The sequence below is a fragment of the Podarcis bocagei genome, assembly GCF_964188305.1.
Source record: "Podarcis bocagei genome assembly, chromosome: 2".
Classification (NCBI taxonomy): domain Eukaryota; kingdom Metazoa; phylum Chordata; class Lepidosauria; order Squamata; family Lacertidae; genus Podarcis; species Podarcis bocagei.
In genome coordinates, this window is record NC_138126.1 from 95,475,763 (window position 1) to 95,495,160 (window position 19,398).

Consider the following 19,398-nt stretch of genomic DNA (forward strand, 5'->3'; position numbering starts at 1 on the left):
TTTGATCTCATAAAATATGGCAGATACAAACTTTTTCCTAACTCAGATTAAACAGAATCCTGCTGAGGGCATTATTCTGATTTCTTTCTTTTCTTCTTAAAAAAGAAAGAAAGCAGTTCTGTTCCATTAAAAAAAAAAGTCCTCTGTGTCATGCTGTGAATAAAAACAGATAGCTAAACATGGAAAGTTTCACCAGTGCTGGAAAGATTGTGTCACTATAGAGAAATCAGGCACACTTTTGTATTATGAGTTGGATTTTAGATGACATTTATAAATTGTTAACAGATGTTCTTAGAATGTTGAAAACATGAAAAAGGTTATTATCAATAATAATAATAAATTGCCCTCTCAAGGCACCATATGCAATGCAATAAAACAGACGAAAACAGTTGAAAACATCACAGAAAATAGCAGCAAATGAATTTAAAAACAATAAAAAGAGACACCCATGGCATAGACCTAGCCATCCAGCTGGGAAAGGGTTATCAGCTTACCAGCAGAAAGTGCCACAGAATGCATCATGGCATGGTGACAAGCAGCTTATGTACCTGTTGGGCCTTATACCTGTCTTTACTGCTCTTATTGTGGATTCATTCACCACCCTTCTTTGCAGAAGAAGTATCCTAAGCTTCCAGAGAGGATGTTGGCTGTTGTGGACCTGGCCCCTCCACTGGTGGTGTGGGAGGGGTCTGTGGCTGAAGGTCCCCCTCACTGTGGTGGCAGCAACCTCTGCCACCTCCACCATGTACCTCATAGGGGGTCATGGATTCCAAATCCTCCTGTTCACCTCACAGGATAGAATAACTATAACCCCTGGAGCTGTTGTAATCATTTTCTTTCCGATAGGGAAAAAACAGGGAGAGGGAAGACAGCTCCACTACCTTCTGCTGTGTTCAGCAAGGCTTAGGATATGGTGGTTCCTCCACCGCTGACTCTCCCTTTCCTCCAAAGGATTTCTCTTCCTGTTTATTTTAGGTAACTGGATTCATTATATTTATACACCTCTTTCTTCCAAGGAGCTTAAGACAAGATAACCACTCATTTGCTTTTCAGGTGGGTTCTTCCTGGCCCCTGCTATTTCTCATCTCTACCTCTCTCACTCTACCTCCCAGGGTGGTTGTAAGAATAAAAACAGACTGTTTCCTTTATGCTACTTTGACCTGAGATACTTACAAATGTGGCAGGATGATAGATCAATAAAACGGTGTTGTGCCTTCAGCTGATGTATAGGATGTAGTCCTAGGTCTAAACACAACATCAGCCATTAACATTCTCTCTCTCTCTCTCTCTCTCTGATTGCACTCACTAGCTGTATAAAGAAAGATACCAAGGATTTGTTCTGCTAGCCTAGATGTGGAGTGCTAAGTAAACATACTCATAGAATATGTTTGGAAAGGATCCCGAGGGTCATCTAGCCCAACCCCCCTGCAATGTAGGAATCTCCGCTAATGCATTCATGGAAGATGACCATTCAACTCCTGCTTTAAAACATCCAAGGGAGGAGAGTCCACTACCTCCCGAGGGAGTCCTTTCCACTGTCTTCCAGATCTTACTGTCAGAAAGTTCTTCCTGATGTTCAGTCAATCAATCAATCAATCAATCAATCAATCAATCAAAAAAGCACACCATTTCTACTTTGGCACGCCTGCCCTGGCCTGCAGTCCAAGCTATATCGGGAGACTGGTTAGACATTTGCGCCCGCTTCCGCACTGGTGAGGGAAAGGTACTCTACACATGCTCCAAAGCACCCCCGCCCGCCCCGCTGCCTGGATTGAGTTTTCGCGCTGTTCCAAGTGGTGGGGGTGGCGTCTCCGGAGCCCAGGCTTTTGCCCCCTCGGTGCTGGAGCATCTTTGGAGGAGGAGGCGGCCCAGCCCGGCCCGGCCCTCCCCTGGGCTGAGTGCCTCGCGGGCTTGGGGCGTTGCCTTGAGCCTGGGGCTGAGTTCGCTCGGATCCCCCTCGGCTCGGCTGGAGAAGGGGGGCAGGAGGAGTCCTGCCCACCCAGCTTTCTCGTCGGCTTGGCCCTGCTCGGGTTCGCCTTGACAGGCGTGCGGCGCAGCCAGTGCGCGGAGGGGAAGCCGGGCGGGCGCACGCGAAGCTGCCCAGAGCAGAGGGGCGGGGAGGGCCGCGCTTTCCCTGCTCGCCTTGCCTTCCTTGCCTGCCTGCCTGCCTGCCTGCCTGCCTCCATTCATTCGAGCCTGTGCAACAGGACGAGCCCACGGGGCGGGGGATCCTGCCTGCGAGAGCTTCGGCAGCCCGCCCCTCTCGACCGCCTGTCCGCCCCTCTCGCGGCTAGGGGGCCGTCCGAAGGCGCCCAGCCCCGCCGCGCAGCGCCGCCGCCGCCGCCGCGCTCGGGACCTTGCCGGGAACTTGGGGAGGGGGCGCATTGCCCAGCCGGAGCCGAGCGCGGCGATGTCCGACCCGGCGGTCAACGCGCACCTGGAAGGTATCATCTCCGACTTCGAGGGTAGGTAGAGCCGACAGGGAGCGAGGGAGGGAGGGCGCAGGACGAAGAGGAAGGGAAGGAAAGGGATCCTGGCGCAGGCACTCTCTCCCACCCCCCCTTTCCCCCCTGCCAATGGGGCGCACCCGTGTTCCGCTCGTTCCCGTGTGTGGGTTTCCATCCCCTTCCCAGAGCTGAGAAGGCCCCCCGGCTCCTTCTACCCCTCACCGTCGTGGTTCGAGGCCGGCGGGGAACAGCCGGAGTCCGGTGGTGTGTTGGTGGTGTGGCGGGAATCGCGCATCGCATCCGCCGCTGGGATTGCGAGACTTGTGCTCGGGGATTGCGAAAAGAAACGAGATCGGGAGAAACTGAGCAAAGGCCCCTCGACTCCGCGGGGTGGTGGTGGGCGTTAAGGCTGGTGAGTTGCCTGCTTTTTTGGTTTTGGCCAGGTCATGAAACGGGTGGATTTTAAAACAGAGGCCTCTGAGATGAGGTGCCTCTTCCCCCCTTCGCAGAAGATTTGAGAGAAAACGAGGGTACAGTTCGCGGGGGTCTGTCTGGGGCGCTTATTCTTCTCTGAAAAGAAAGCCTGTGAGTTTGAGCAAACGGCGTGCTATTAAGCACGAAGGCCCCTTTAACACATTCATCTTGCATCCTTGTGCAGTCGCTGGCTGCTAGTGCAATTTAACAGGCGGTAAACTGAGGCAGAGTTGAATGCGGCGTCTAGTATGACTGGCATCTGCTAATAAAAACTGTTCACCTTTGTGCTGATTAATGGTCAGGTAGGAAAGTCTTTTCGGAAGAGCATGTCACGTTTCCATGTATGCCTGCACACACTTATGTGTGATGTTTTAGGTGTGTGGTCTTCGGGTACTACTTCTGTTTTGATTGTCCCTGTGATGGGCAGGCAGGCAGACTCTGCCTCTCCCCCTCCCCCTTGAGAGAGGGGCGAAGCAGGAATTGCCACAAGCTTGCAGAGTTTGTTGTGTAGCCCAGACAAGTATGAGGTTGCAGTTGGTCTCCTCCCCTCTCCCTTCCCTTTTGTTTTGCTTGACAATGTTTTGATGCCCACCCATTCCAAAAACTGACAGGCAAGTCAGCAGAAAATGGCTCAGGGTGTTTCCTTTCTGTAGCTCTTCATTGCCACTTCCTTTTGATCTCAAGATGGGAAGGATCAACAAGGCCACAAGTTTGCAAGATGGTTAATGGGTTGGTGGGGGAGGTGTTGGCTGGGGTGTGTGATTTTTTTTGCAAGTATGTAGCAGTGGTTGGACCTGGACCTCAAAGATGAAATTTACATTCAGTTTTCTCCTCCGCTACATGCCCCTGCCCCCCCCCTGACATTGGCATTGTGATCTGTGTAGGTATAATTGGATATGAAGGTGCTGCAGATCCTTTTCTCACTACAGGAGAATTGCTGCCTTAAACTTCAGCCATGTTGGTATTTCTCCAAATGCCCTGTTTCGTCTACAGCCCACAGGGAGCTATGACATGTCTGCATGGCAGCTTTCTGTGCTGTTAGTGCAAACCAGGAAATAGATTCGTTCTGGAGGAATCGCTTCCTTCCGTTCTGATGGCGGAAAGTTGGTCGTCTAAATTGTAGGTGTTGCCTCTTTGGCTGATCCCCTGGGCCAATTCTGTGGAATGAAGTGGCAGAGACTGATAGAGGAGATCAGATCAGTTCTGAACTTTTAGTGTGTGTTTTGAACTTTTTTTAAAAAATCACTTTAAAACTGCAAATACACCTACCCAAAGACGGAGCGGCATATGTATTCCACAATTCTGACTGGATACATTGCAGAACTTAGCATCCTGAAAAACTCAGCTTTGAAAGGCAGGTTCCTAGCTAGCTCTGAAATCAGTGAATCATAGAGTCAAACAGTTGGAAGAGATGCTGAGGACCATCTAGTCCAACTCCCTGCATGCAGGAATATGCAGTTGTCCCAGGTGTGGATCGAACCTGCAACCTTGGCATTATCAACACCATGCTCTAACCAACCGAGCTATCCAGGCTTGGTGGTGCAGTGCTGATGTGGGGGTGGGGGGAGGACCACAGCTCAGTCAGTGTCATCAAAGCACATGCATTGCAGGCTGAATGGCCCGAGTTTAGACCTTGGCAACTCCAGCTAAAGGCATGTGATGGTAAAGACCCCCCCCCACTGCCAATCAGAGCAGACAATACTGAGCTAGTTGGACAAATAGTCTAATCTGGTATAAGGCAGTTTTCTATGTTTTGCTCTTTCCTCCTCCCCATAAGCAGCAGAAGCATGTGGGGATTCCTGGTGGGCTGTAGCTCAGTGGTAGAGCAACTTGCTTTGTGTGCAGAAGGTCCCAGGTTCAATCCCTGGCATCTCAAGAAGAGACCTCTGTCCGACTGGAGAGCTGCTGCTGTTCAGTGAAGGTCAGGTATCTCCAGCCTTTTCAGACCTAGGATCCGCTTTAACTCAAGCATGCGTTTGGGGACCCATTTCTTAATCTTACACTATATATCTGCATGGTGTTAGTGCTCTTGTTGTGACCCATCTTAGATCAGTCTGCAACCCACAACCCACCCGTTGAAGACCAGCAGTGTAGGCAATACTGAACTAGATGGATCAGTGCTGTGACTCAGTACAAGACAGCATCCTGTCTCAATAAAGGCTAAGAGAGATGTCACACCCACACTGTATGCTTAAAGCACATGGCTCCCCCCAAAGAACTCTGGGAACAGTAGTTTCATAGAGCTGTGGTTCTCAGCACCCTTATCAGAGCACAGTTCCCAGGGTTCTGAGGGGGAAGCCATGTGTTTTAAATGTACGGCGTGGATGAGACAATATGTGGTGACAAGGCCCAGAGATTTGATTTATTTATTACATTTATATACCACCTGTATCTTCCAAGGATCTCAAGGTGGTGTGCATGTCCCCCCATTCATCCTCACAACAACCCTGTGAGGTGGGTCAGGCTAAGAGATGGTGACAGGCCCAAGGTCACCCAGTGAGCTTCACGGCTGAGTGGGGATTTGAACCCTGCTCTCTCAGGTTCTAGTCCAACACTCTAACCATTGTGCCACACTGGCTGCCAGGGGTGGCCCAATAGATTTTGCTGCCTAAGAGTCAGAGTCAAAGTGGGATTACCCAAGGCCAGCAAAGTTGCTATCGGCACCTGAGGCAGAAAATCCCATAAGCACTTTTCCCTAGAAAAGTTATTATACTGTATTATGATAAGATTAAATAATCAACAATTTCCTGTCCTTTTATGACACCTAAAACAAACTGCCTGAGGCAGTAGCATCAATCTGCTTAATAGTGGGGCAGGCTCTGGTGGTGGTCTCACTCTGCTCACCCCACAATCCACAGCACCCTTAGCTGGAGCCCTGGTGTCTAGTGCTACTGATAACCTATATTATGAAGGGGCTACCTTTGAAGGTGACTCGGAAACAGCAATTAATCTAGAATGTGGCAGCTGGACTGGTGACTGGGAGTGGCCGCTGAGACCATATAACACCTGTCCTGAGAGACCTACATTTGCTCCCAGCTGACCTTTAAAGCCCTAAAACAGGCGTCAGCAAAGTTTTTGTGGCTTGGGCTGGTTCACGGTCCCACAGACGCCATGGTGGGCCGGAGCATGCGCAAATGCTATTTCCGCTGCTCCTTCCGGCACAGAGGAGGTGTGTGCAGCTTCCCATTGACTGCAGGAGCCAGCCAGCATCGCGGAAGGCAGCCCCCGCTCTGTTCCATGCCGGTTTAGCGCGGCGCACGGGAGCCGATTGAGTGGGTGGCGGGGGTCCATGGGCCAGTTAAATGACCCCCCATGGGCTGCTTGTGGCCCCAGGGCCTTAGGTTGCCGACCCCTGCCCTAAACGGCCTCGGCCCGGTATACCTGAAGGAGCGTCTCGGTAGTGGTGCCCACCCTGTGGAACGCCCTCCCATTAGATGTCATCTATCTTACTTTTAAAAGACATCTGAAGGCAGCTCTGTTTAGGGAAGTTTTTAATGTTTAATGCTGTATTGTGTTTTTAATATTCGGTTGGGAGCTGCCCAGAGTGGCTGGGGAAACCCAGCCAGATGGGCGAGGTATAAATAATAAAGTAGTAGTAGTAGTAGTAGTAGTAGTAGTAGTAGCAGCAGCCTGCCCTGACAAAGAGGTCCAGAGGAAGCGCAAGTTCCCCGGTGTCCTAGCTTTCCCCTAGTACCATTGTGTTCAGTCTTGCAAACCTTGATGCTTCCAACCTCCACCGCTTTTTCTTTTGCATAGAAATGTTTGGGTTTTGTTTTGGCACAGTGTTCCCAATGCTCTGGCTAGAAGGAACCTATAGGGAGACCCATCATGTTCCTTGTTTTCTGAACTGGCAGTGCTTAGGCCCTGCTGCGAAGTAGGATCTCTTCAGAATAGAGATGCGGCAAGGGGATGAACAGTATGTGCTCATCTACCCCTGCCAAGAAGGTAAGCTAGTTTCCCCACACACCCCCCCCCAACACAATCTTTCTCTTGCAGTGAAAGCAAAGCCAAAGGCATATTGAGTCACAGATACAAAACCCAGTTACCGTTTGTGCTGGGTTTGTGTTTGTGTTTGCATGCGTGTGTGCTCTGTTCTCAAAAGGGGATGGAGAAACCCTTTTATTTCATCTGCACAAAGAACAATGGGGAGGTGATTGCAGCATGGAAACATCTGCTTCTCCATTGAGTCATGACTATTGGCCACAAGTGGTGGCTCTCTTACTGAAGTTCAGAGGGCAGATTTGAGTAGGATTTGACCTTTGTTTGGGGAGCCCAGGAGACCCCCAGATTCTTTTGCTGAAATGGCACAGTGGTAGTGGTGGAGGATTGAGGGTCAAGGGGAAAAGCAGGTGTCTGGATGTGGCTGTCTGCCACCTCACTTCCCCTTGGCAGCTCAGAGAGAGTTCCAGAGTGTATTGTTTTCCATGAGGGGAGTCCTCCAGAGATAAAATCAGAACTCTGATTCTGTTGTTGTTTTCTTGAATCAGAGAACACAGAGGATGTACTTGAAACAGATTCTGAATTAGAGTTCTGCATCCACTTGCACATACCACACATGCACAACTATCCTAATTTGTGTGAATGCTGCGCTGCAGTCGGTGGATAGTTTGCAGGCGTTGTTATTCAGGTTGTGGGTTTTTTTAAGACACAGTGTGAGTCATCTGTTTTAAAATATTAAAATCTAGAGCATGAGCTGATTGATAACGGGTGAATTGGCCTAAGAATAGCTCATGTGAGCATTACATTGTAGAGGGCAGAAGTGGGAACATTTTAAGGGCAGGGATTTCTTTATTACCAGGGCGCCATGCTTCCAATGACTTTTTGCAGACTCTTCCATGAGGGCTCTCCTCCCAAGTGATGCTACTCACAAACAGAATCACCCACAAATTGGATGCCCCCCCATGGCCTAAACATATAAATTGACTCGTCTCCATTTGCAATATGACTAGAGCATGACACAGTGTAGGCTAGCTGCCAACAAGACTGGCTCAAGAGATTTTGTTGCCTGAGGCAGATAAGAGGCCTCCCATTCCATATACAGAAGGTAACTGGGTGGCCTTGTTTTACTTGTTTCTGCATCATGCTATAGTGCCTATGGGCTACTATAAGTAATTTGTATTTCAGTGTTTTTTGGTAAGCAACCTTTCTTCCAATATATATATATCCCTATCTGTGTTTTACAGACCAATATCTGGAACTGAACAGAAATCTAAAACCTTCTGTGTCTCTTGCATGCATTTTGTTTCCTGTTTGAAGTGCACGTTTTGCATAAATTGCACCCATAAATGCAACTATATTGAGCTGTTCCACTGCTCTTTCTCTTTTCCATGTCTGTTGGGTGTATGACCGACTTTCAGGGACTGATGCTCAGAAACCCAAAGGAATACACTCAGATCATTCTGGTGGCATGATAATGTATTGAACTGCATTTAGGTTCTGAAATAATTCTCTGTTTAATAATTCCCTATTCAAACACGATCACTTCAAAAACTTTGAACCCCTGGGGAAGCATTTGTTAACGGATATGCTGCATTTTCCTTTGGGTAAGATGCCTTTTCACCAAGGGGAGAGCAATTCATCTGTGTAGAGCCATTTTCCTGTGACTGTTAGTCCCCTGCTCCCTGCATTGGGGCAGGGGAGGCATTTTGGCACTGCAAGTGGGGACGACGACTTTGTGATCTAATTGGTTCCTGGGTGGTAATGATCACCTACATACATGATAAGCACACAGAATTTTCTCTTACCCTCTTTAGTGGATGGCTTTTGTCTTCCACATGGTTTTCATATTCAGGGAAGCAAAAATACTTTCCACCCACATGCTAGGTTTTGCTAGGTTCTTTTATAGCAACCAGCAACTATTAATATCTAATGGAAGATATTCCCTGAATTGAACTGTTTTTGTTCCTGTTACTCTGAGTGGACAAGTGTGATTATGTTGATAACGTAGGATTATAGCTTATGGTAGCTGAACTCACAGTAGACCCAGTGACAATAATGGGCACAACTAAAATCCATTAATTTGAATGTGTATAGCTTAGTTGCATAAAACCCATAATTTTACATATTGTGTGTTTGGGGCAGGGGAGAAAGGCTTTATATATCCTGAAATGCCATTGGTAAAAGTTCCACTGCCTTGAATAAGCATAGCATGATACCACAGCGCCCCTCCACCTCTTAAGTTATTTATACTTTATTTTGCCAACACTTGTTCAAGAACTGCTCCCCCTGCCCATGTTGAGGGGGTTCGGCAGGCCTTCTGAGGAGTTCCTCTCCGCATTAGCTCAACGCTTGCCTATAGCTGTCAAACGTCCCTTATTTGGCGGGACAGTCCCTTATCCCAGCGCCATGTCCTGCTGCTGTCCCTTATTGATGATGTCCCTTAAATAAGCTACTGAAGGTAATGGAGCCCTTTCTATGTCCAGCTGTCCTTTGTCAACAACAAATTGTTGCTGTGTTTGTGTGTTGAATATATGCTATATGGTAATTTATGGATTTAAATAGGTATCTAAAGCCATTTGCATGCAACAAAATATGTATTTTATCAAAGTAATTGTTGATCCCTTATTTTGGCTGCTGATCCCTTATTTTCGAGGCTGCTGGTCCCTTATTTTCAAATCTGTAAGTTGACAGCTATGCGCTTGCCTTGCCAGTGTTCCCCAGGCCTCACCTTGCCAGGAGGATCTCAGATTGCTCGGGAGTAGCATCAAATAATAAAGCATAGCTCCTAATTGCAAGTCCAACACTACCTCCCACCAGGCTCCTGTTCTATAGCTTGGTTGTGCATTGGGGGAATGTGAAATTCAATTCTTGTAGGCGGCATATAACAGAGGCCTTGCGCAGTGTTGTGCAGAGACGCCAGCGACCACAGCATGCACCAGGATAAAGGTAAAGGTAAAGGGACCCCTGACCATTAGGTCCAGTCGTGACCGACTCTGGGGTTGCGGCGCTCATCTTGCTCTATGGGCCGAGGGAGCTGGCGTTTGTCTGCAGACAGCTTCCGGGTCATGTGGCCAGCATGACTAAGCCACTTCTGGCGAACCAGAGCAGCACACGGAAACGCCATTTACCTTCCCGCCGGAGCGGTTCCTATTTCTCTACTTGCACTTTGACGTGTTTTCGGCTAAAGATGGCCTTAAAGTTAGGAGAGTATTGTTGTCCAACAGAAAATAAGAGATGCTCCTTGTTTCAGGTACGCCAGCTCTGGAGTGTATTTTTTAGTGAAGAGTTGACAACAGCCTTGCTATGTAACATCGCTGAGGCAGCTCTCTTGATTTTTCTGGGCCTAAAAGCAATATCTATCCCAATCAATTGATTTTGCCTGGCTGGAATGTGTCCCTGCACTGTGATAAAGGCTCTTGCTTGCCAGAATGGAGAGGTGTAGTGGGCTGGTATATATGGAAACCTCTGAGTTTCTATTGTAACAGCAAAGATTGATACCTGTTGTACCTCTCACTTTTACCTCTGCCCTGCCCATCTTTGACATGTGGCCTCTGAATGGTTGCCCATGGAGGAATCCTGCCTGTAGAAAACCACAAGTCTGACTTGCCATGCAGTCCAAACCTAGGCTATTGGTTGAGATGACATGACAAGCCAAGGCTTGGACTTGTTCCTCCCATCATCATGGCCAAGAGCAGGAGGGAAGCAGGGAATTTTGAGCACTATGCACCAGCACACAGGTCATTCATGATAAACCATTGTCAATCATTAACTACACGTGAAGCAAGCCAGTCCTTGCTCGTGATGCAATTGTTGTATGAATAAGCCCCAAGTGTCAGGGGTGGTGGTGCTGCTATACAAATACCATAGGGGTGAGTTGCTTAGCATCCCCCCATTACTATAATAGACTGTTTCTTTCAGCCCCTGGGTTATTTGTGCACTGATCCTCTTGCCCCATCAAGATACCCAACAATTGTTCCCAGAATGATGCTAGCACTGCTCATGGTGTACCCAGTCATTTTCATTGCTGCTTTCAGGGTGTCCAGGCACTGGTGGTTTAACTCATTCAGAGGCTCATCCTTTAGGTCAACATGTTTGGGATTTATTCTTCGCTGCTGCTGATAGCTGAGGACATCAAACTAAACTGCTGTTATCATTATTTTTAGATATTTGATGTGGCATAGCATTAATATTCACCAGTATTTATAAAGCAGTATATTTCCCTGGTAGGCTTGCCAAACTAAGCCTCCAAAATGCGGGAGCCAAGAATATTTCAAACTTCAGGGTCACAGTTGGACAGTACTGTGAGCCAGAGCACTGCAAGTGATACACTCACTTGGGTGAAATGGAATTTATTTTCAGCATTTACCGGTATATACTGTCTTTTATTATTGATTTAATAGACATTGTTGCTAAATGTAATTTAAGTACATTAATGATATGAACAATACTTGCTACGTGTTGCAAGTATTCAGTTAATCCTGATTTGCTGTGAACAAATTGGGAGGGGCCTATGAGGAAATATTTGGAATCTGTATCAGTTAATATTTTTCATAATATATATTTTATAATATTAATTTTATTATTTATATGCCACCCATCTGACAGGGTTGCCCTGGCCATTGTTTCTGAGCAGCATACAGTGCTTTTTTTTCTACAAAAAGAGGTGCCAGTACTCACCATGAAGTTGTTACAGTAAGTGCCACACTTTTTAACAACAGCAACAACAACGGAGGTATCGGTACTGCATACCCTTGAGTGCCTCCTGGAGGAAAACCTGTCTTGAGTTTGTTTTTTAGGGTTGGCTTTTTCCTTTCACATTAAAAATAATGGCCATTCTTGAATGGGAGCCCATGAGATGATAATGCCACCGTAGAGAAGTAGAGATAGGTTGTCAGGTGGTGATTTCCTTGCTGGCTCCTTGGCTATCCAAGATACCATGCATAGCTCCAAGGGTTGTACTCTCTTTGGGAATGCCTTGCCCTTCTGTTTCCGTTCTTAAGTACCAAACAGGAAGCATAGGAGACAACCAGGCCCTAAAAATAAGATGCAACATGGCATGGGGAAACCCTATGACAACATGGCAATGCGGATTGTTTGGATATTCTGGCCCTCACTGGCACCATTCCATTTCCATTTGCTATGCAGGAAGATGAGGAACCAGTGTTGGCTTAGCTTGGGACACAAAATACCTTGCAAGAACTGAGTGAATTCATAGTTTAACCAAGACCTGTGCAGGTTGGCCCATTGTCTGCAGCATGCCTGTGTGTTAAGCTTATAGTTTGTTTTTAGTTATTGACCAAAACTCTCTTGTATCCTATTGGTTGCAGTCTGTCATTGTCATAAGGCTTTATGAGAAAGCACTTTTGATTCCACCTTGCTTAATCTTGCTTACTACTTGCTCTTTGGCCACCAGTAGGGATGAGTTGTCATGATATTGTGTGTGTGTTCCCTTTCTTGCTGATTATAGTGCTCATATGAGTGAGCTGTAAAAAGTTTGTGTTAGTGACTGAAAGTGACACATTAATGGCATCTTAGTATAAGTGTGTGGCCATCTTGACTGACGCACTTCAGCTTTCATCATACCAACATGTCTGCAGTTCTCTTCCAATTACCATCTCCTGCAACCCCCACCTCATGTACTAGGTAGAATATCCATCTCCTTATTGTTCAGCTGCACTTGTGGCATTCCAGTAAATACCAGTTTTACTCTCCATTTTCAGGCAATGCCTGCACTGTCACACACCTGGCTGAAGCAGGGGGAATGGTAGCATAATATATAGTTCCAGCACTATTATTGCAGAATTGTTGGACTCGTGCCAGCCATAGTCACCAAGGGCCATCCTTTACTCTTGTTCTCTGCTTGTGGCATGTTGTGATCAAGAGATCTATCAACTGGAGTCAAGTGCAGAAGATGTGCGCTTAGATCATGGATGGTACCTCTGAGCACCTGCTGAGCCCTGGAATTTGTTTTGAAGCCCAAGAACTGAGCTGAGCTCACAGTCCTCCCACTTACAGACCTTTTCCTTGTTATCCCAGGATTTCAGCAACCTTAACTCAGGGTAACTCAGAGTAATTTAGTTGTTGAACAGTTGGGAGTCAGAAATCCTTGCCACTCTACTGCCAATCACCCAAAGATCCACTGGTAGATCCCAATCTACCTTCTACTTACCCGTGATCTAGAAGATGAGAATTGATGTCTAAGGGCCCTGGTCCCACCTTGGGTTAGAAAGTGTACTTTGATTATTTTTGTTCCCAATCCATGATTTTGTTGGGGGCTAGAAGATCAGTACTGATAAGCACACATCATTCTGCATGACACAGGAACTGTGTAAATAGCATCCTCAGGGTTGCTTCACACAGTGAATTCTGGGCATCATTTTTTCGTTAGGAATCTGAAAGCAAACATGTATAGCTGCTGCATGTGATTAACACACACACACACATACACACACACACACACACACACACACACACGTCTGTTGTCATACAGTTGAAGTGGGGAGCTGCAGTTCGCTAACGTTCCCAAACTCGAAATGGCCACATCCACATGTCCTATAGCAATATTATTGTATATGAAGTTGCCCTTGGTCACACAAACCATCTATGACAAAACTGTTTCTCTAGTGCACTAAATTTGGTCTGGTATGAGCAGCTGTTCATGATAAATGTCCATGGTAGAAACTGAATGCATTGAAGTCTTGGTGCAGCCTGGTGCTTGCTTGTTCAAAAATCGGAAGCTAAAACAAACCCATGTACCCGTTTTTCTGCAATACCAAGAAGAAGCTCTCAGACCGAGGGAGTCTTTACTCACACATGTCCTGAACTCTGCCTAGGCTGTATCTGTGGCCTAAAAGACTTCCCCCACCTACACTGCATGAGTAGGTGGGCAGAGTGGTGGTGGAGAGAGAGAGAGAGAGTCTAGAATCTCTCACACATTAAAAAGCTGGCATACCCGTCCTTTTCACCACACATTTTGGTTATGACACATTTTGCCCTACTTTCACTGTCAGCATTTTAATTTACCCTCAGAAGGACAAATAGACCTGTATAGTTTCCTTGTTTGGCTTTTAAAAACACTTCCTTACAGAGCATTCTGAGCCATTTTCTTGCATTTGCAACAGAAGGGATGATTTAAAATGAAAGCCATCCCTCCCCCCCCCCCCCAAGCCAATAAACCTCTTGTAAGATGAAACCACTGGAGAGGCATACCAAAGGAAGGGGAAGGGAACTGGCCTGGAAAATTGGTGATAACTGCTTGGCAGATCTGGGTTTCCATGGCCAATGTTAATTTTGTATGTGTGTGTGTTTGGCAGGGCGGATTGGGGGGACAGGTAGGAATAGCAAACGTGTTTTTTACATCCCTCTCCTCCTTTTCCCCCATAGGCATTTATCTAAGAGGGTCAAACAGAGTGGATGTGAAAGAAGGGAATAGGATGGGAAGGGACTGAAGGGAAATTCAGCTTCTTGGTGCTTATTTCTAATAGGTGTGAGGCACAAAGTGGGTGAGAATGGGGACATGAGAAGGAAGGTATGTGTATTCCTTTGTTTGTCCAGGACTGCTGCTTATGCCACTATGCATTTAAAGCACATTTCCCCCCTCAAAGAATTCTGGGCACTGAAGTTTGTTAATGGTTGCTTGGAAGTTGTAACTCTGTGAGGGGTGCCCATAATTCTTTGGGGGAAAGAATGTGCTTTAAGAGTATAGAGTGAATGTAGCCCAGGTAAGTTTGGAGCCCAGACCCATCACAAGCTCCCAAGGCAATAGCAGTCCCATGAGTTCCCTCACAGAGAAATTAAGTCTGTTTGTATTTTATGTAGCTACCCTGCTGCTCCAAAAAACTCACAATTCTGTCTCAAGGCACATGTAAAAGAGAGAGAGAGAGAGAGAGAGAGAGAGAGAGAGAGAGAGAGAGAGAGAGAGAGAGAGGTCTTACTCTATCACTCAGACCCCAGTTCTTACCTTCCTCCATTTTCCCTCATGGTGACACTTGAAGCATGGTGGGGCCTGCCCCGGTTCCTCCTACACAAATGAGGTGTTTGCAAGCAACTCATGCATTCACCTTAAAAATGCAGTTTGGAAGCCACCCATTTTCTCAGGCCATTTATGCCAGCCACCAGTTGTGTGCCTGTCTCATATTAGGTGAGTTCTAGCTCCCGCTATAGTATTCCTTGTATTTGCTGTTGGCTTATTAGTCTGAGGAAGTGACCACACATCCTTGCTTGTGGGGTGTGGAGAAACGACGGTGCTACGGAAAGAAGAAAGGAAGTGGGAGGATTGAACTTGTGACCTTCTGTACCCTGGGCCCATACGACATACTGCACTGCTATTATATATGGTGCTGGGTGGATGTTTTCTCCTTTCCTCTGACCTTATTCTTCCAAAGTGCTTTGTGCATTCACGTATAGCAAGTTGAATCCATGACATTTGCTCTGCTGGCTGGGGATGCTGTGGGCAGTCCTAATAAACCCATGTCAACACTTCCACAGAGATAACAGATGTTTCCACCTGTCTGAAGTGTCACCAATGGGGTGTTGAGTTCCCCCTCACCCAGCCCAGATTTTTAAGTTGGTTGCAGTGAAGAAGTGTTCTGGCTTCAGTTTCCTAGATCCATGGCCAGGGCAGTTAGTTTGATGGTTTGTTTGCTTTTGAATTTATTTGTTAAGCACTTAAAACTGGCAGAGGCTTAAAAAAATTAAAGAGGTGTTTATTAGTTATGCATGGAACTGTGGTTGGAAGAAAATTGACCCTCTACTTCAGTGATGGCCAAACTTGGCCCTCCAACTGTTTTGGGACTACAATTCCCATCATCCCTGACCACTGGTCCTGTTAGCTAGGGATGATGGGAGTTGTAGTCCCAAAGCGGCTGGAGGGCCAAGTTTGGCCATCACTTCTCTACTTGAACCCCATTTACAGCGTCAACCCACTTTCATGCTTGAGCTCCCTATTGCAGCCCACACTTCCCTGAGAGGTGCAACAGTGTCTGAGGTTCAGGAAGGAGCATTTGGAATGCAGTGACTTGAAAGCTGTAGAAAATATTGAGCTCTGGTCCTTTGTGTTGATTGGATGGCATCACCTCGTTGAATGATTCTATCTTGAGTTTTTTTCAACTGTTGAACACAGAAAGTTGTAAATGTAGTTGTTGGTGGTTTTTTTGTTTGTTTGTTTAAATCAGCATTTCTCTCAGCAAGGCAAAGTACTTCCATCAAGGACTTCGAATGTTGAGATTGCCCAGATCAGCAAGAAGGCCTCTTGCACAGCGGCCTCTTAAACAGAGGCGTTGGTCTGTTTAAATCAGCACTGCTCTTTGCAAGGCAAAGTACTTCTATCAGGAACACAGAATATTGAGATTGTCCAGATCAGCAAGAAGGCCTCTTGCATAGAAGAGCCAAGGAACATAGAAGCTCTCTATGTTCCTTGGTCTTTAACCAAGTCAGACTGATGGTCCATTTAGTTCAGTATTGCCTGCTCTGACTGACAGTGGCTCTACAGGATTTCAGACAGGGGTCCATCCCAGACCTACCTAGAGCTGCCAGGGGTTGAATCTGGGACCTTCTTCATGTGAAGCAGATGCTCTACCAATTAGATAGGTCCCTTCCCTGAGGCATTTCATAACAGATAATAATACTTAGCATGTTTTGAGCATTCAAAGCCCTTTACAATATGACTCTGTTCATGACCATGATGAGGTTTGAAGCAGGAACTTCACAGCTCACTCTCTCTTGGCCGCTGCAGAAAAGCCATATCTTCTAGCCTATTCACCTGCCACTGAAGGGTTGAAGAGTTATACCATGGCATGCCCAGTGCTTAGGAAAGCCTCCCATTTTGAATTTTGACTCTTATATTGTAATTTGCTTTTTGCCTGTTATAATTACATGCTTTTTTTTGGCAGATATGCAAGCAAGCAGATGTTTGCATCAGCAAGCTGTCGATCTTTGCCTCCCCAAATCTTCTCAGCAGATGGGTTGATACAGGCAGCTTATAATAATCATGAGCCCTGCAGGGTTCCACTGGATATTTTTGGCCAGTAAAGCCTCAGTAGGAAGGAGGGAGGTGAGGCAATGTGGTAGATTGCTGGGCCGATAAAGAGAAAAAGAGAGAGAAGGAGAAAGAGTTCATGAAGGCTAAAAGCACTTCTGTAACCCCCTTCAGTTCAGGGACATCTTGGCTGTGTTAACGAATTGGTGGTGTCCCATCCCCCCAACAACTGGCACATATTTTGAACATAAGTAATGTGTAGTGACATAAAAACTGGGAGGGGCAGTGAAGGTAGCAGCCAAATAGCAGAAGCCCCCCATGCTGCTGAAGGGTCACAGTTTGCCCTCACTTGTTTTCGACTGAATTTTGCAAGGTTTCATTGAGCCTTGTACGAGGATGGCAGTCAAAATGCTTGCATTTTCCACTTGGAACAAATCTAGGCTGCTGTGACATCACAAAAGGTAGGGAAGCTGCTCTATCACTTGCAAGTCTTCTGTAGTGACATAAGGTAAAGGCCTGAATGTTTTTAATTTCCCAGCGCATTTCTGAGATCCTAAATCATTCACATTTCACATTACCTGAACCCAAGGAATTGGTAGCAGACACCAATTGTTAGGAATCTGAGTCATGCGTTTTTAACACGACAACTACAACAATTCTATTTTATTAGTTATATTTTTATGCCACCCTTCTTCCAAAGTTCTCCCCTCCCCATTTGTATGCTCTCAACACCCCAATGAGCTAAGTGCTAACACAAGAAGCACTCAACTTTTTGACTGAAATAGATTCAAACATCTAGTCAGTACAGCAGATGCAGAGACCATAAGTAAGGTTCTACGGAATCAGGTCCAAGACCCAATTTGTCCAGCATCCTTTTCTCACAGTGGCCAACCAGATGCCTCGGGAAAGCTCACTGTACAAGAGCAAGAGTACAAGGTTTGGCTAGAGAGATGTTATTTCCTGGTCCACCACCTTATGTGCTACTTGATTATGAACCTGGGTTTCCTAGCTCTGTCTTCTTCCCACGTTTATAGTCCCCATATTGGCTCAGTGGGTAGAATGTACTGTAGAAAGAGTAACCAACGTGCCATACAGAGATTTGTCGGAATGCACTACCCATCATCCCTGATGACTGGCTGTGTTTACTGAGACTGATGGGAACAAGAGTCCGATGGCACTCGGAGAACAACCACATTGGCTCCCCCTGTGCTACAGGATGTAGCTGTGGACGCCATATCCCACATAGCTGCGGGAGTGAAAGACCTCCAGAAGCCTGGATTTCCCTCCATTCTGTCGCTTCCCTGGTATCCAACTGGGCAGGAAATTCCTGCAAGCCAGAGAACAAATTGACTCCTTTTGGTTAGTATTCTGAGGGAGAACCCGCTTGAGGCCCTAGCAAACAGAAGCAAAACTGCAGCGGTTTTTTAAAGGAAGGGAAACTTCAGGGGTCACTCCTCCCTTTCTAGCAAGGCTTGCCATTTTCCCCTTGAAAACGGACTGCTTACATTTTCTCCATTGGGAGGGAATAACCAGTGTAAATAAGGGGAACAGGAGGCCACCAAACCCTGATGGGAGCATGCTGTGCATTTAAAGACAATAAGGGAGTCTTTGGGCCTCAGAACCATTCCAAATATTTACATTGCTGACTGATTTAAATGGTGAGACAGGGTGCCTGCAGCTGGCCTGACAGACAGCTCACATGCCAGCTGTGCAGCTCCCCCTCCCCTTCTTTTTCTGCTGCATATAGAGAAGGAACCCCAGGCAACATTTCCCTGATAGAATATTCCCCTTGAATGTAGCTAAAAGGCATGAGGCATGGAGTGCCCTAAGGCAGTGTTCTCCAACCTGGTGCCCTCCACATAGTTTAGGCTGCAACCCCCATCAGCCTTGATTGTTGGTCATGCTAGGCTATGCTAGGAGTTGTAGTCTGAAACTTCTGGGGGGCACCAGATTGAGGAAAGCTGCTTTCAATTAGCTAGCTGACAATTAATAAATAAATGTTATGTATTGTAACCATCAGTCTTTGTTTGAAGTATCAGGCTGATCATCGGTGGGGATGAGCGATCAGGGGGAGCGGCAGCAGCACCCTTGCTTTCCCTTGGAAAGACTTGACAGGCAACTTTTGCTTTCATGCTCCTGGGGTTGCTTCGGGGTTGAACTTTGCATATATTAAGCAGGGTAATGACCATTTCCCCCCTCCCCCAACTTGCTGTGCTTTGATGCATATCTTGAAATAGGAGATGATCCATCTCTTTCTTAGAGCCCCACAGTTCAGTGATTTCGGAAGCAGACTTCCCTCCCTTGCTGCATGAATGACGCATGCATTGTATAATTTTAGAATGGATATTGCTAAATGTTCCTTCTACCTATCTTAGGATTCCGAGCTGTTATAACAAAGGGGAGATGGGGAAAACAAAACCCTTTTCTGGTGTAGTTGGAAAGCGCCTGCTGTGTTATAATGCAGTAATCATAACAGCAACGTGTACAAAATGCACCAGGGAACATTTTGTATTTAATAGGAGTATTAGACCTGCACCAAGTTGTATGCGCCAAATAAGTGAT

At 46.6% G+C, this 19,398-nt stretch overlaps 1 protein-coding gene across 3 annotated transcripts in view; it reads left to right on the forward strand.

Annotated features, from left to right (window-relative positions):
- The window catches only part of SEPTIN9 (septin 9), a 207,879-nt gene that overhangs the window by 85,385 nt on the left and 103,096 nt on the right, over window positions 1–19,398 (forward strand). The window contains exon 1 of one of the 3 annotated variants that reach the window (XM_081185393.1): window positions 2,309–2,465. The exons of the other annotated variants lie outside the window; for them this stretch is intronic. Within the exon in view, the coding sequence (XP_081041519.1) occupies window positions 2,411–2,465 (55 nt within the window). The 5' untranslated portion in view covers window positions 2,309–2,410. Of the gene's footprint in view, window positions 1–2,308; window positions 2,466–19,398 lie in introns of those variants that run through there. 3 annotated transcript variants of the gene reach the window in all.